We start from the raw sequence: 13,162 nt of genomic DNA on the forward strand, positions 1-13,162 counted from the left end.
ATGGTTCTGCTACTTTGTTTTTTTTGAATATGAGTTTTGTTTTTGAAGAGAGTAATTTTGTGTTGCTACTTTGGACATTTTTGGCGGGGGTGGGGGGGGGGCGGCCTCAAGATTTCTGGGTTTCCTGGGTCCTAGCCTTTTTGCCTCACGGCTCATAACACAATGCCTAAGACCTTAGATTTTGAATATCTAATCTTTTTGTGACGATGTACAATTTAATGATTGCATCTAATAAAGGTTTTCTTATCTTATCTTATCTTATCAACCATTTTGGGCAGAGTCACAGCACGATCACAGATCTGGAAAGCTCCCATTTGGACGCTCGCACCGTTTGCATTGATACGCAATTGGAGCGGAGACACAGCAGCGCTCTCTCAACCGAATATTTTGATGCTGGACTTGAGTTGAAAGTCACGAACTATAGTTCCCCTCGGGTCGCTGCGTTCCCTCTACTGGGTCAGAGGGGTGGGATGGCTTCCGGGTCTGACGGTTACAAGCTGCAAACAGGCGAGTGAGACAAAAGCAGGGCGATGGCTGCCCTTACCGAGACGATGGCTATGAGCATCATATTAATGATACGGGTTCTCCAACAGACTAAAAAGAGCATCCGCAGTGATACTGTATTTCTATTAGCATTAGGAGAGATGAACGGACAACTAGAAAAGCACATTGGTGGGAACATCAACAAAAGATGACGCTGAGTGAGTGAGAGAAGCTTTTCAGAGAACATTGCAGGAAGGTTGCTCCGGCTTTTTGAGGACGACACACTGTCGTCTGCAACTCTTTTGAGAACCAACGGCAGGTTTATCCAACTTGCCATGACTCTAGTTCCAGGGGGGAAAATGCTAACCTCACAACCCAAAAGGCCAAAGCAGCAGCATCATCAAGTGGCGACGCGACTTCTTAGAAAGGCAGCTCAGCAGTTTCCCCGGATGGGAGCTATCGATCCTTAATGCACGCGCTCTATAACTGTTGACCCTCCTCGTGATTGCGAACGGAGAAAAAGAAGCTTAAAATGACATGAGAGGGAAAAAAATCAGGATGAAAGGGACGCAAATGGCAAAGGAAATCAATAATCAGTCTGCCTGTGCCGGGATAGCGTTCTAAGTCAAAATGACCAATGTCTCCAAAACACACTCGCAGTGCTGCCCTTGGGGGAAGAACCTTATCAACATTCATCGCTTCCTTTGATTCTATCCCTCCTCAAGGGTCGCCTGCAATTTAGATGAGCCTAAAAGGTCACTCGGACTCTTTCTGGAATATTTCTTCGAGCCAAGAGATCATTTAGGATTGTCCTCCAAACGGAGTATCTCTCTCCACTCGTTCTTTTTTCAAGTCTTGTGGTGAAAGTTCTTCCAACGCTACTCACCCTGATGTCTCTTTATGTTGTTTTATTATCGTGCACAATAGCAGGCCGATTTATTGACCTTTATTGAACCGCGATACTCCGCCTTCGTGCCGGGCAGCTTTCACAATGTCAAATCAACCGCGCTGCATGCTGAGCAGTCACTCATGTGACCTTTCCTATTTTCTACCACATGAGGCAAACCGCTGCGTACTAAAAGATGACACTTTTTCAAAGTGTGCTGACATTTTGGAGGGATGAATATAGGACAGACGCAACGCGGGTGTGTGTGCCTGGCATATATATCACTTGAAATGTCAGTGTTGATAATGGCAATAATGAGGTGTCGATCAAAATCTCCACATTAACTTTCCACATGTTGAGGATTGCATGGGAGCACATGCAATTAATTAATTGGCGGCGGCGAAGTACAATTTTCATGACGGATGCCCCCCCCCCCCCCCCCCCCCCCCCCCCCCCCCCCCCAAGTCAGTCCACTTATATGCCTTTCTGTAACTTGTTCCAGTCTCTCTGTTGCAACCTGCTGGCCGCGCTGAAAATATCCTCGCTGGAGCCCCTTCATGGCAAGGTACTGTTGATGAATGATGAAAATCCCCCCCCCCCACCCCCCAAAAAATTTGGGGAGTGGTCTAGAGAATCGCAAGAATATATTAGCTGAAAATAAATGGAGCGGTTTGGCAGTGCGACATGAAATGTCAGCCTTTCTTACTTATTATTCCACTCAAAAAATATGCATCATAATAATGCGTTTACAGTAGTGGGGGGCACATAGAACATATTATTGCAAAGACATTTTTTTTTTACTTTGACTTCCACTTTAAAGGTTGCATGTTCACAGTCTGTCCCTCAGGGGGGGGTGTGATGACTAAATCATCTGCGACTGCCAATCATCAAAGTTGTCTGTCCTCGAGGCAGACTGCCCGGAAAGTCAAATCAAAAGCCAGGAGCCGGATTTGTTCCTCTCAGGTGGTTCCCTCAGGCAACCCAGAGATGGAATAGTTGGGAAGTAAAAGTGACAACAAATAGTTCAAAAGCGATTTTTCTTCGGTGACCAACACAGCTCATGTTTCTCAGCTTCTTATTGATTGCATCAGTAATCAGAGTAGCTTTTAGCGTCTTTCATCATGACGCGCCAAATTGATTGCGGAGCAAGCGCGGAACGCATCCTGATGTATTATCAGAGAGCGAAACATTTGCAAAACAATCAGTCAGGTGTTCATGTTTTCAGAAGAGCTCATTTGCTTGAGGCAGGTGGGCAGGAGGGGGTCAAAGGTCAAAGGCTCTTTCACCGTGACACGTTCGGGCCGTGTCGGGTTCTCCATGAGGTCTGATTTGCTCCGCAAGTCGAAAGGCCTGTACTCAATTAGGCCGCGCGTGTCAATCCAGCCAATTAAGACGGACAGAGTGACATACAGCTCTGCCGATGAATAAAACATAAGGTGTTAAGCGTCATTACAGGAGCGAAAAAAAAAAAAGAACAGGTCGTCTGCTGACCTTCACCGTTTGACGGATGTCCGTCCTGGTTTGCGCGTTCTTGCCCATATCTTACATTGGAGTGCCACGTGAAATGCATCGCGCGGATGATCCATCCTCAAAGGCCTGCTTTTTGTTTCTTGTTGTAGTTTTAATTTCATCTCTCGGGGTGTCTTTCCCCGACCCCTTCAAAAACACGCGGACAGGGAATGATGAATTAACAAACGGATGCGCCAGGCACACAAAGCAGCGAGACGCTTTGGCAAGTCTGCAGGGCGCTGCGCATTTCCCAGTCTGCCTGTCACCGTGGATCTCCTCATTGATGTCTGCCTCATTCTGAGCTATTACTCAGCCCCCCCACCCCAACCCACACCCCCCATCTCCCTCCAACAGCCTGCCTCAGTATTATCGCACGCCGGCGTTCGACCCGTGTTTGAAACCCGCACTCGATTCTTGTATGTCATGACAGCAGGCGGTTGCCACCGTTGACTTGCCTCGCACGAGGCCCAAATTTCAGCATACGTGAAGCTTACGGGGATAGTTTAAAAAAAGTGAATGCCTGGGGGGCCGTTGCAGCCGGCAGACTGTAAGACTGATCTTTTAATTCATGCATAATTCATTCTTTCGGGAGGTGCTCAAGTGACTCTCGTTATTTTGGTTACTTGGTTCCAGAGTTCTTTGAAAGCGAGGGATGTACTAAAAAAAAATGTATATATATATATATATATATATATATATATATATACTCTGATTTGCACGTTGCATTTTCACCTCTGAAAATAGACCTTTAGACTTAGAAACAAACCAGCACACGTCAATCGTAGTGTTCCCCTGTTTAACTACACCCGCATCCGTAGGAGTTGATTGTTACGCTCATAATTCCGGCAGGACCCCCTGTATGAGTTTGACTCCTCCATCCTCATGAATAAGACACAGCATGATCAATCACGTTGTGGCTATTTTTACTTGGCAACTCAAAAAAAAAAAATGTGCATCAATCCTGCCGTGTAACAACAAAATGAAAAATAAGCAAGCGAGGAGATCTTGCGCACAAAATAAGCTGAAAATTTGTCGAGCAAATGAGTTCGGTTTTATTTTAACCAAGTAAAAAATGACTTACCCCAATTGACATAAACAACAGGCACGGGATGCTTCAGTCAGGGGTGGGGGGGATTTTAAAAAAAAAGCCTCTCCTCGCAGCAGATCGCAAAATCACTCAAAAGCTTTTTCCTCCAGAGTGATTAAAAGCCCCCAATTAAAATGCCACCTTGCAGTTGTTTGTGCAAGTGTCGGTCTCCCTTTCACCGGGCAGAGACTCGGGGGTCGACGTGCGCGGAGCAGAGCGCCAATGTGTGGCCACGCCGAGCTGTGACAGCCAGCTGACTGGCCGCTCCTCTTGCGCGCTGGCGATCAGCAGCCCTCCGCTTTGAACGGGGAGCTCCTCCTCGTCTCAGCTCCCAGTGCGCGCTTATGCCTGCGTTATGTGCGTGGGTGTATGCGCGTCGTGCCCCCCCCCCCTAGTGTTTAGTTTAAATAAACCTGCAGAGAGCGAGGGAAAGGAGGGGGGGGGGGGGTCATTGTGACGTGAAGCAATTGGCTTGCCTCATGTATAGAATCTATTTTCAAGAACATATGCATGAAACATTGGGATTGGCCCAACTGTAGCCTTATTTGAAGGTATCGTGTACGCGTTAAGGCTGCCGATACTAGCCGCATATCCAAAAAAAAAAAAAAAGTTTTCCCCGGCAGTAGTCGGCACTCTATTGGCGGCAATTTGACACATCTGCGAATCGTCATTTGCGTCAGACAGAAAGGTCTTTGTTCAAAAATGGTTCCGTTTTGGTAGACGGCATTGAACTGCCGAGCCCCCTACGCATCTGACAATTTGCTCACGGAAAGGAGATTGCGCCTTGGCGGAGAAAGGAACGTATCTTTTTCGTGGCGGTGTAAGTTTTGTGTGTTTGTAAAATTTCGTAGACGCCGCTGCGCATCGGTCGGCGTTCCGGCAAACCGAGGGTCTTTATTGTTATACTCCCCCCCCCCCCCCCCCTCTCCCCGGGCGTATTAGCCACTTCGGGCAAACAGCAGACAAAAACTCGTCGCCAATCAATCGCAATACACGTCGGTCAACAACCTTTCACACGCATAGTCACTGAGTAAGAACGAATAATAAAGTTCCATCCCAGAGATCAAGCGCTCGTTCAACCAATGAGTGACTCGGCTCTTATTTAGCAAACCTTATCTTTTCCGAAATTCATCCACGACTCTCTCGCACAACACATTGGCACGCCTCAATCATTCATGATCGTCCTGCTGTCTCAATAACAGACGATTTTTTTTTTTCCCCCAGATGCCCTCACATGTTTTTGTCATCGTCGACCAGTGTGAATATTTTTAGCTCTTGTTGTGGCCAAATGGCAGCAGCTCGGCTTTGCGGAATATTCAGCACTTTGAAGGTCAAACGTCTGACTGAAGCACTCTTGTTATGGGTGAGAGCTTAAAAGCCGTCGAGAAAAGACAAGAAATGTCTTGCGAACGTGGAAGGACGTCGGTCCTCAAACAAAAGTCATTTTGATCACATTAGCTATGACTGCTGGCATAGCCCCACTTAGATTAGTCACATTTGCCGCCCGTCGGAAGTCCAAAACCCCCTCATTACTGCTCATTGCTGAGTTGATGGACAGTGGATCAATGTGGACAACTGCGACGTTTAGTGAGAGATGGCCTTTGATTCCGGGGGACTAATGAGGAACACGAAAAAGACTTGAGCGAGCATGGCGGCAGCTCTGTTAGTGTCGCTTTCTGGCATGAACAAATGTCTTCATTTTAGTCCCGCAGACGCTGCGATCTGACAAGACTGGCAGATGAGGTGTGACCGATGCTGCGCGTCGATGATGAAATGATGTGGCGCGAGCAAAATGCATTTATATATATATTTATATATATTGCGCAGACCGGAGGTCACCGAATGATGTCGGGGAACACACCTGAGGTGAAAATAAAAGCACGCGGTTCGAGCGCGCGGTCTTCAAATGCTATTCAAACAGTTCTGCTTATGAAAGCATTCGTCTGTTTGGGACGTGTGATGATCGCAGGTTTTTAGGTGGGACACTTAATAGATTCATAGCGAGAGACCGAAAGCAACAGGAAGAGGAGCGGGGACGGATTAGATGGGGGGGGGGAGGGTTTGATGACAGAGATTTTTGGGGAGGTGGGTGGGGTGGGGGTCAGGGGTCTTGGATATGACACTTGCATATAAAATGTACGTTGAAATTGACCTGCCTTTTCGTCTCATCAAACTAAATCTTAGTACGTGTTTTCAGATACGTCCACGTCTCCGCCCCAATCATGTCATTGCTGTCATACACACTTTTGACAATTTGTCACAGTAACAATCACATTACACAGTATTTGTTTCTCCGGCTTTTGTGGACTTTCTCTAAGCTGTTTACCAAAAAGAAAATCCTGCGGCTGGGGTTTTAGGCACAGACTCGGAGATCCATGCAAAAAAAAAAAAAAAAAGCTACGCTGGTCTTATTTTTGTGTTGTAGCATATATTTAGTCTTCTGTTTGTTTTTATTGATCCGAAACTATCCGATAAGAGTATGTAAATTCCGAGCCACATTTGTAACTCTAAATAAACAGTAGTTGTGTTCTATTGTAACATTCATCCATCCTATTTTCTGTACCGCTGAACCTGATTAGCATCACAATGGGAAACCTCACGACACGCGACATCGCCAAAAGCTACAGAAAAAGCAAGGTCTGGCAACGGCAGGGAGAATATTCTTGCCAAAGCATCATACCGTCACTACTGATTCTCGATGCTCTCATTTGCAAGATGATTCATTTGCTTTTAATTGAAGATGCTTAATGAGCACTCATGAAATGTCACAAGATTTGCTTTTGTCCAAGTGTGAGAATACTCATTACTCGTGTTTGCTGACGTAGTTTACTTCCTAATTATGTTTGAATATCACCTTCAATGGGACCTCATTATCAGACGTTGGATCAAAGTGGCCACTTGTAGCTTAGCGTGTCTTCAGCAGGTTACAGAGAAACTGGAAAGGTCATAGACATCGACACTACTTGGATTTTTTTCTTTTGGAAGAAATTATATTAAAAAATTTTAAAAAGCAAAAAAAAAAAAATCAAGAACCAAGTGCTGCCCCTACAGCATTTCATTTCACTTAAACTAGTCGACAAACTGCCCAGCTTGAAAGAAGCAAACGTTTTTTACTTCTTTTTTTTTTATTTCCCTTGCAATGAAAACACAAAAATGAGAATAAAAAAACAATGAGGCAGCACGTGAACCAATTCCTGCCCCAACTCTGTAGTGCAAAGTAACAAACGGCTATAAAATAGACAATTCCTTACAACATCTGATTGCATTCCAAAATACATTTGTGCAATTTAAAAGCAACGCAAATAACCCGAACGAATGCTAATAGAATGGAAATTATGTTGCAGTACTGTCATTTAATTAAAATAATGCAGAAAAGTGCCACTAGGGGTCAGCAAAGAATTTCCCTGTTCAAAAGTGCACAGTACGCCGAAGCGCCCCCCCCCCTCCAACTTCAACATTATCATGACATTGGGTTTGAATACAGAAAATCTCACTGCTTCATCACCTGTGCCACCGTTTAGCCTCACACAGTTGCAAAGCGGAAAAAGGCAAGTTGTCAAAGCCAACATCGGGCAGCCAATTAATCTTGGTTTAAAGAAGAAAAATGTTCCACTTGGCGAGAGTCTATTAATTCCCTCCTAACAAGGGCAACACTGCGCCGCCTAATGTACTGCGCCTAATGAAAATGAAACCGATTCATCGCAACATCCACACTGCGTCTTTTGTGATCGCTATCGTACTGTGTAAAGCGGAACGCCGAGCTGTGTAATAATAATCCCCGTGTTTAGCATTTGTCATAATTAAGACGCAGCGGAATTGTAGCGCGACCTTAGAAGAGCGACGCCAGCTTATCGGGTAACATCCATTCACGCCCCCTTATTAGGCACTTATTGTGATATTTATTGTCGGGGGAAATGCGGACAGGAAGGAAATGTTTGCCTCGCATGGGAGGAGTCTAAAATCCATCAAGTCAAATACGATGGCGCTGTTGAGCAGCCGAGCGGGATGAGGAAAAAAAAAATCCTTGTGTTGTCCATCCATCCATTTTTTCAATCCGCTTTATCCTCACAATGGTCGCGGGGCGTGCTGGAGCCTATCCCAGCCGTCTTCGGCTGGGGGACACCCTGAGAAAACCCACGTAGGCCCGGGGACAACATGCAAACTCCACACAGGAAGGCCGGAGTCGGGATCGAACCCACGACCTGAGGTCCACACCCGTTATAACCACTGGTCCACCGTGCCGCCCTCTCTCATGCTGTCGTCTATGTAAATAGCTTAGCAGTGTTTCGTAATATGTCACGAGATGCTTCGGATCAAATATTTCTGTTAATACCCAGTAGAAGAAGGGAAGTAGACTCCTTTCCTGGCTTTCATAAATATTTGCGGCAATAAGGAAACGCGACAGTCCTTCAGATGAATTATGACGGCGCGCCGACTGTCGAATGCTATTATGAAATATCAGCTACGTAGCGCATGCGCAAACCCGCATTCCGATCTTTGCTCGATGCTTCGTAGCGTGTCCCAATAACGTTCTCTCTCGCTACATTACCCGAACTTGTGGTGTCTATTGACTGGTCCTTGGATGAGCCACCCCCTGAAAACGTGCCGCAAAGTCATTACGATGCTATCAACGGTCATGATTTGTTCCTTCCTCATGATGCTAGGATGACTAAGTTCCTTACAAGGTGCTAGCGGGAAGGAGTGAAAGTCACAAGGAGCCCTTTGTCTGAACTTTTTTTGTCTGCTCGGGCGCATTTGTGTTTCAAAAAAGAATTAAGATGGCTCATGTCGCTTGTTCGATGTCCCATTCTATGGTTATCAGTACGTCGTACTTTTCTGTAGGTGGTATGATAGCAACAAAAATGTGCTTGACTTTGTACGTCTTTTTTTTGTAAAAAATAAAACCACACCACAAGACAAAGAAATAGGAAAAAATACTTTATAAAATATAGATATTTACACAAAATAGTGCTTCGTCTACCGGCGCATAAAACAGACGTTACAATCATACAGTCTCAAAAGTGCAACGGAACAATGTTGCCGTCAAAGTCAAAATACGGAAAATACAGGCACGTGCGCGGGAGTCCGTCAGTCTACGCTTGCAAGAAAGTGATGCGGTTTCGTCTCAGGCGGCGCATTTTTCCTCCGCTGCCCTTTTTACCTCCTGGAGGAAAGCGTTTGGGAAAAAAATTAGTCTCGCCTCGATAACGGATTTGGGTGAATTTCTACTAACGCTCACTCACACCTTTAACACACACGTCCATGCAGCTGTGCCTGGAGACGAAATTATTGCTGCTCCCACCGCAGCCCGAGTACGTGAACTCCTCGCACGTCTTGGTGGTCTTATTGTAGTAGTAGCGCGGTATGGAGGCGGAGCATTTGCCTTTGTCCAGAGGGTCCAGGCACAGCACGGGAACCGCTGCAAAAACAATAAGACGCCGTTAGCCACAGGAAACGTCGAAATATTCTCACTCCCGTTCCTCCTTTGAAAGCGCTCACATTTTCGCGGGCTGCAGTACTCCTTGCAGGAAGTCAAGTCGGGGAAACGGTTGTCATTGCCCTGGCAGCCGCCGTAGTAAAAAAGCTCACACTGCATGCTGGTCATGTTGAAGAAATAGCGGGTGAAGAGGGCTCGGCAGGGCCCCTCCTCCATGGGAAACCTGCACGTCTGAGGGATCTCTGGGTGGAGGAGAAACGGAGAGATTGGATCAATTTGAAACTGGCGTCCGCTCGTTAGGAACATCGACACACGAGAGACTGTCGAAGTCATTTAAGTTGTAGCCAGTTTAAAATATTTGACATTTGTGGCAACAGCGTTAGCGCAACAAAGCAAGTTGTTTGCTCCAAAACAATTTCCCGAAAATGTTTTTCTGACGACAGTTTGTCTCTCTTGGTTATGGAATTTGAATTTCTCCATCGCGAGACTAAAAAAGGTTTTCTTATCTTATGAAATGCGGGAGAGCTGATTTTAACAGCAAAAGAGAAAATATCTCAAAGGCCTTTGACTAGAGCATGGGGTGCTCATTAGGTAGATCCTGATCTACCGGTAGATCTAAGACAGGTCCCAAGTAGATCCGATTAGTGTCGAGAAGAAAAAAAACAAACAACCATTTGTGTGTCTTTGTACATGTTAGTAATATATTTTTTGTGAGGATCAAGCGGTTCAGAAAATGGATGGATGGATGTTAACATACACTGCACACTAATCAGTCTAATTTTCACAAAAATAAAAATAAAAAATAAAATAAAGCAGGTAAATGTTAAATTTGTGTGTGTGTGTGTGTGTGTGTGTGTGTGTGTGTGTGTGCGCGCGCCAGTAAGGGTAGATCCCGTGAGGTTAGTTGATCAAAAAGTTTGGGCACCCCTGGACTAGAGAATCTGAGTGTTTCAGTCCTGCTGCTTTAAAAAAAAAGGTAACTAGATGTTGGAGGGTCACCAGTCTCCTCCTTGACTACTGCTGATGTGCTCTTGAGCAAGCCTCTCTAACTAGCTGGATCTGCAGCCAGTCACCCCCCCCCCCCCCCCCTTGACTCCGATTCCTCTTCCTGCATGCTCTTCTTAGATGTGATCTTATCAGTAAAATGCAATGCAGTCGTTAATTTAGAACTATTAAAAGTAACAATGGCAACTTACTGCGATCATCAGGTCATCAAAATATTACAAGCAATTCGTATGGTTTTATTTAATTAAACAAGCGCGTCCTTATAATCCTCAAACTGCCTCAGCTGTCTATTTGTGGCACGTTTCAAATTGTGCGCGTGTACCTAATAAAGTGGCCGTCGAGTGTCAACGGCCAAATTTGCTACCAGCTTCCCGAGACAACACGTCTCAACTTACTCGGTATTCTAAAGCACGTTTTGTGGCACTCGTGGTAAGTCTTGAAGTTGTTGGCGTTGCCTTGACACCCCCCGTAGTAGAACACCTCGCACTTTTGAGTGATGGTGTTGTAGTAGTAACGTTCCATTTCGGCTCTGCAGGGACCCTCGTCGACTTGGAGGAGGCACACACCTGAAACGATCGCGCCGCACATGCACACGCATAAGTTGGAAATATTCACAGCTTTGCGGAGAAGTGCGCCAAGTTGCACGTTGGCCATTTACCTCGGGGTCGCAGCGCCAACGCTTGGTAAAAAGAGGAGCAGAAAGCAAACAGGGCCAAAAAGTACAACTCCATTGTGTTGCCAAGTGTGTTTCTCTGCCGCGACTCTCCAAGCCGACGCCTGTTTTATAGCTCTTGTTTCCCACAAGGAGGGGTTGGGGGGCGGGGGCGGGGGGGGGGGGGGGTCGCTCTGGGGCGGGGATGCAGTGACTCAGTCTGACCGCACGAGCAGCTGTAGTTTAGTGCCAGGAGAAATTCACAGATGACGTCACGTGAATGTCACAATAATTACAAAAAGCACTCAGTGACTAATTGGAGGCAAGGCAAACGGGAGGAAATAAAATGATAGTTTATTTTACCCCCGGGCAGGGTGGTTTTCAACCCCCCCCCCCCCCTCACCCCCAGGAGTTTAAAATAGATAACACGTATCTTTTTGCATACCATGAGTGATAAGTTTTCTACATTTTTGTTCAGGGGCCCAGACTCTGTTTTTATTTTTCTTTCTTTTTGTTCGCAGATTACTGATTGGCCTCTGTGAGCATTGGACAAAATCGTGACTTTTGTTCAAGAGACCTCAAAAATGATGCTTGTTCAATCATTTACCATTCAAGAGAGTAAACCATTTTCAACTCTTTTGATTGGTCAATAATTAGTATAATAATAATAATAATAATACACCCACATGTGTGAACTGACCAAAATGATAGATTCATGAAAAAAAATCAAATATATCCAATTTTGACATCTGAGTTTTTGGTCCGACGCCAGCTATTTAATATGTCATTAATAACTCACGCAAGGACTTCACACATGTCCGTTGGCAAACCTTTTCGCCGACAACTAGGCTGAAGTGCGGAGCGGAGGTTTGTCAGCAGCAAAAAAAAATACTGACATTTTGTTATAAAGAGGGAAAAATAAAGCCAATTTGCTGTGATTGCAAAAGGGGATGAAAAATTGCCTTGCAAAGTCTCAAATTTGACTTACAGGCTGTTGGGAAAACTCCCGTGCAGCCTTGCTGCAGAAAGGAATGCACCTCGAGAGAAGGTTAAATACTGATAAAACCCATTTATCAAAGTGACATGATAGCCGGCACGCCACCGATGACTCATCGGGCTCGTCCAGTACTAGATTGACACTTCCCAAGAATGGAAAAAGATTTTTCAGCCTTTACATCTCATTCAAAAATGAGTCCCAAAATAAAATCAAATGATAAAATTGACTCTGCTGTCAAAAACATCCTGAGGATCCAGGCACAGGGTCTTGTTGAAATCAGATTAGGAGATTAGGATCATTTATGCAGATTACTTTATAAACCCGATTTAGTAGAGGAGAAGGATTCTTCTGCAGGACCGTCGCAGCGAACGACTGCTGCCTGCAAGCAATCGTGAGTAGCATTTCCAAAATTATTCCTGGATGCTTTTCAATAATTTGTCTTGTCACGTAGAAACTTTTTCGCGTGTGTGTGTTTTTTCCCCCCTCCCCTTTTTAGATAATGCCAGTCATAAATGTCGAGGACTTGACAGACAAGGACAAGGCTCTGATGGAAGTCAACCAACTTAAAATTGAAGTGAAACTTCAGAGGTGGTTGGTACGTTTTTCTATTTTTAATGAACTAAATGAATACTTCCGTGCTCGCATGGTGTGGTGCGGCACGGTTTTTAGGATTTAAGGCCATAATAGTAATTGAGAGAGACAGACAGAGGAGCGATTAAAGTCAAATAAATTGCTGGATCATATGGAATGATTTCTGTGACGTGTTCCCTTTTAGACATCGAAATGCTGCGAGGAGATCAAGGATTACATCCAGGCCGGAGTGGATGAGGACACTCTTGTCAAAGGCATTTCAGAGGACAAGAACCCCTTCAAGGAGAAAGGTGGCTGTGTCCTTTGTTAGACTGAACATAAAGTGTTCTTCATAACTCCGATTAGCCACCAAGGGCATTTTTCATGCCCTCCCAAGACAGATTTGCAGACTGAGAAGACTACAAGGGTATAACGAATAGAAGAATTGATGCAGCTTTTTTTTTTTTTTAATAAATTGCATTCCCCGGCTTCTAGTCAAATCTGTACCCGATATCGTTTCCATTTCACTGAAATTA

The 13,162-nt window shown here is 45.2% G+C and overlaps 3 protein-coding genes across 4 annotated transcripts in view; 1 reads left to right on the forward strand and 2 right to left on the reverse strand.

Annotated features, from left to right (window-relative positions):
• calcr (calcitonin receptor) overlaps positions 1-4,321 on the reverse strand; it is a 29,989-nt gene extending 25,668 nt beyond the window's left edge. Inside the window, exon 1 of one of the 2 annotated variants that reach the window (XM_052069583.1) lies at positions 3,960-4,321. The gene's annotated coding sequence lies outside the window, so the exon portion shown is untranslated. Of the gene's footprint in view, positions 1-3,954 lie in introns of both variants that reach the window. The other variant, XM_052069584.1, reaches the window with a different exon arrangement.
• A 4,569-nt stretch (positions 4,322-8,890) lies between these two features.
• On the reverse strand, positions 8,891-11,215 carry tfpi2 (tissue factor pathway inhibitor 2). Its single transcript, XM_052069966.1, has 5 exons — positions 11,066-11,215; positions 10,803-10,973; positions 9,465-9,644; positions 9,211-9,384; positions 8,891-9,129 (listed from the first exon to the last, which is right to left on the reverse strand). The coding sequence occupies exons 1-5, from the start codon at positions 11,136-11,138 to the stop codon at positions 9,059-9,061; spliced, it is 669 nt and encodes a 222-aa protein (XP_051925926.1). The 5' UTR covers positions 11,139-11,215; the 3' UTR covers positions 8,891-9,058.
• A 1,107-nt stretch (positions 11,216-12,322) lies between these two features.
• gngt1 (guanine nucleotide binding protein (G protein), gamma transducing activity polypeptide 1) lies at positions 12,323-13,126 on the forward strand. The gene is made up of 3 exons (XM_052069559.1): positions 12,323-12,447; positions 12,553-12,651; positions 12,832-13,126. Exons 2-3 carry the CDS (start codon positions 12,556-12,558, stop codon positions 12,955-12,957), a joined length of 222 nt encoding a protein of 73 aa, XP_051925519.1. The 5' UTR covers positions 12,323-12,447; positions 12,553-12,555; the 3' UTR covers positions 12,958-13,126.
• The last annotated feature ends 36 nt before the right edge of the window (positions 13,127-13,162 follow it).

The sequence above is a fragment of the Hippocampus zosterae genome, chromosome 7, assembly GCF_025434085.1.
Source record: "Hippocampus zosterae strain Florida chromosome 7, ASM2543408v3, whole genome shotgun sequence".
In the NCBI taxonomy this organism is placed as follows: Eukaryota; Metazoa; Chordata; class Actinopteri; order Syngnathiformes; family Syngnathidae; genus Hippocampus; species Hippocampus zosterae.

Bases quoted from the DNA above. Each gene is read 5' to 3' on its own strand.
- tfpi2 (XM_052069966.1), bottom strand. From the start codon at position 11,138: ATGGAGTTGTACTTTTTGGCCCTGTTTGCTTTCTGCTCCTCTTTTTAC. The intron at 10,974-11,065 runs GTAAATGGCCAA...CGATCGTTTCAG, and splicing joins GTTGGCGCTGCGACCCCGAG to GTGTGTGCCTCCTCCAAGTC. The intron at 9,130-9,210 runs GTGTGAGTGAGC...GCTTTCCTCCAG, and splicing joins CATGGACGTGTGTGTTAAAG to GAGGTAAAAAGGGCAGCGGA.
- gngt1 (XM_052069559.1), top strand. From the start codon at position 12,556: ATGCCAGTCATAAATGTCGAGGACTTGACAGACAAGGACAAGGCTCTG. The intron at 12,652-12,831 runs GTACGTTTTTCT...GTTCCCTTTTAG, and splicing joins TGAAACTTCAGAGGTGGTTG to ACATCGAAATGCTGCGAGGA.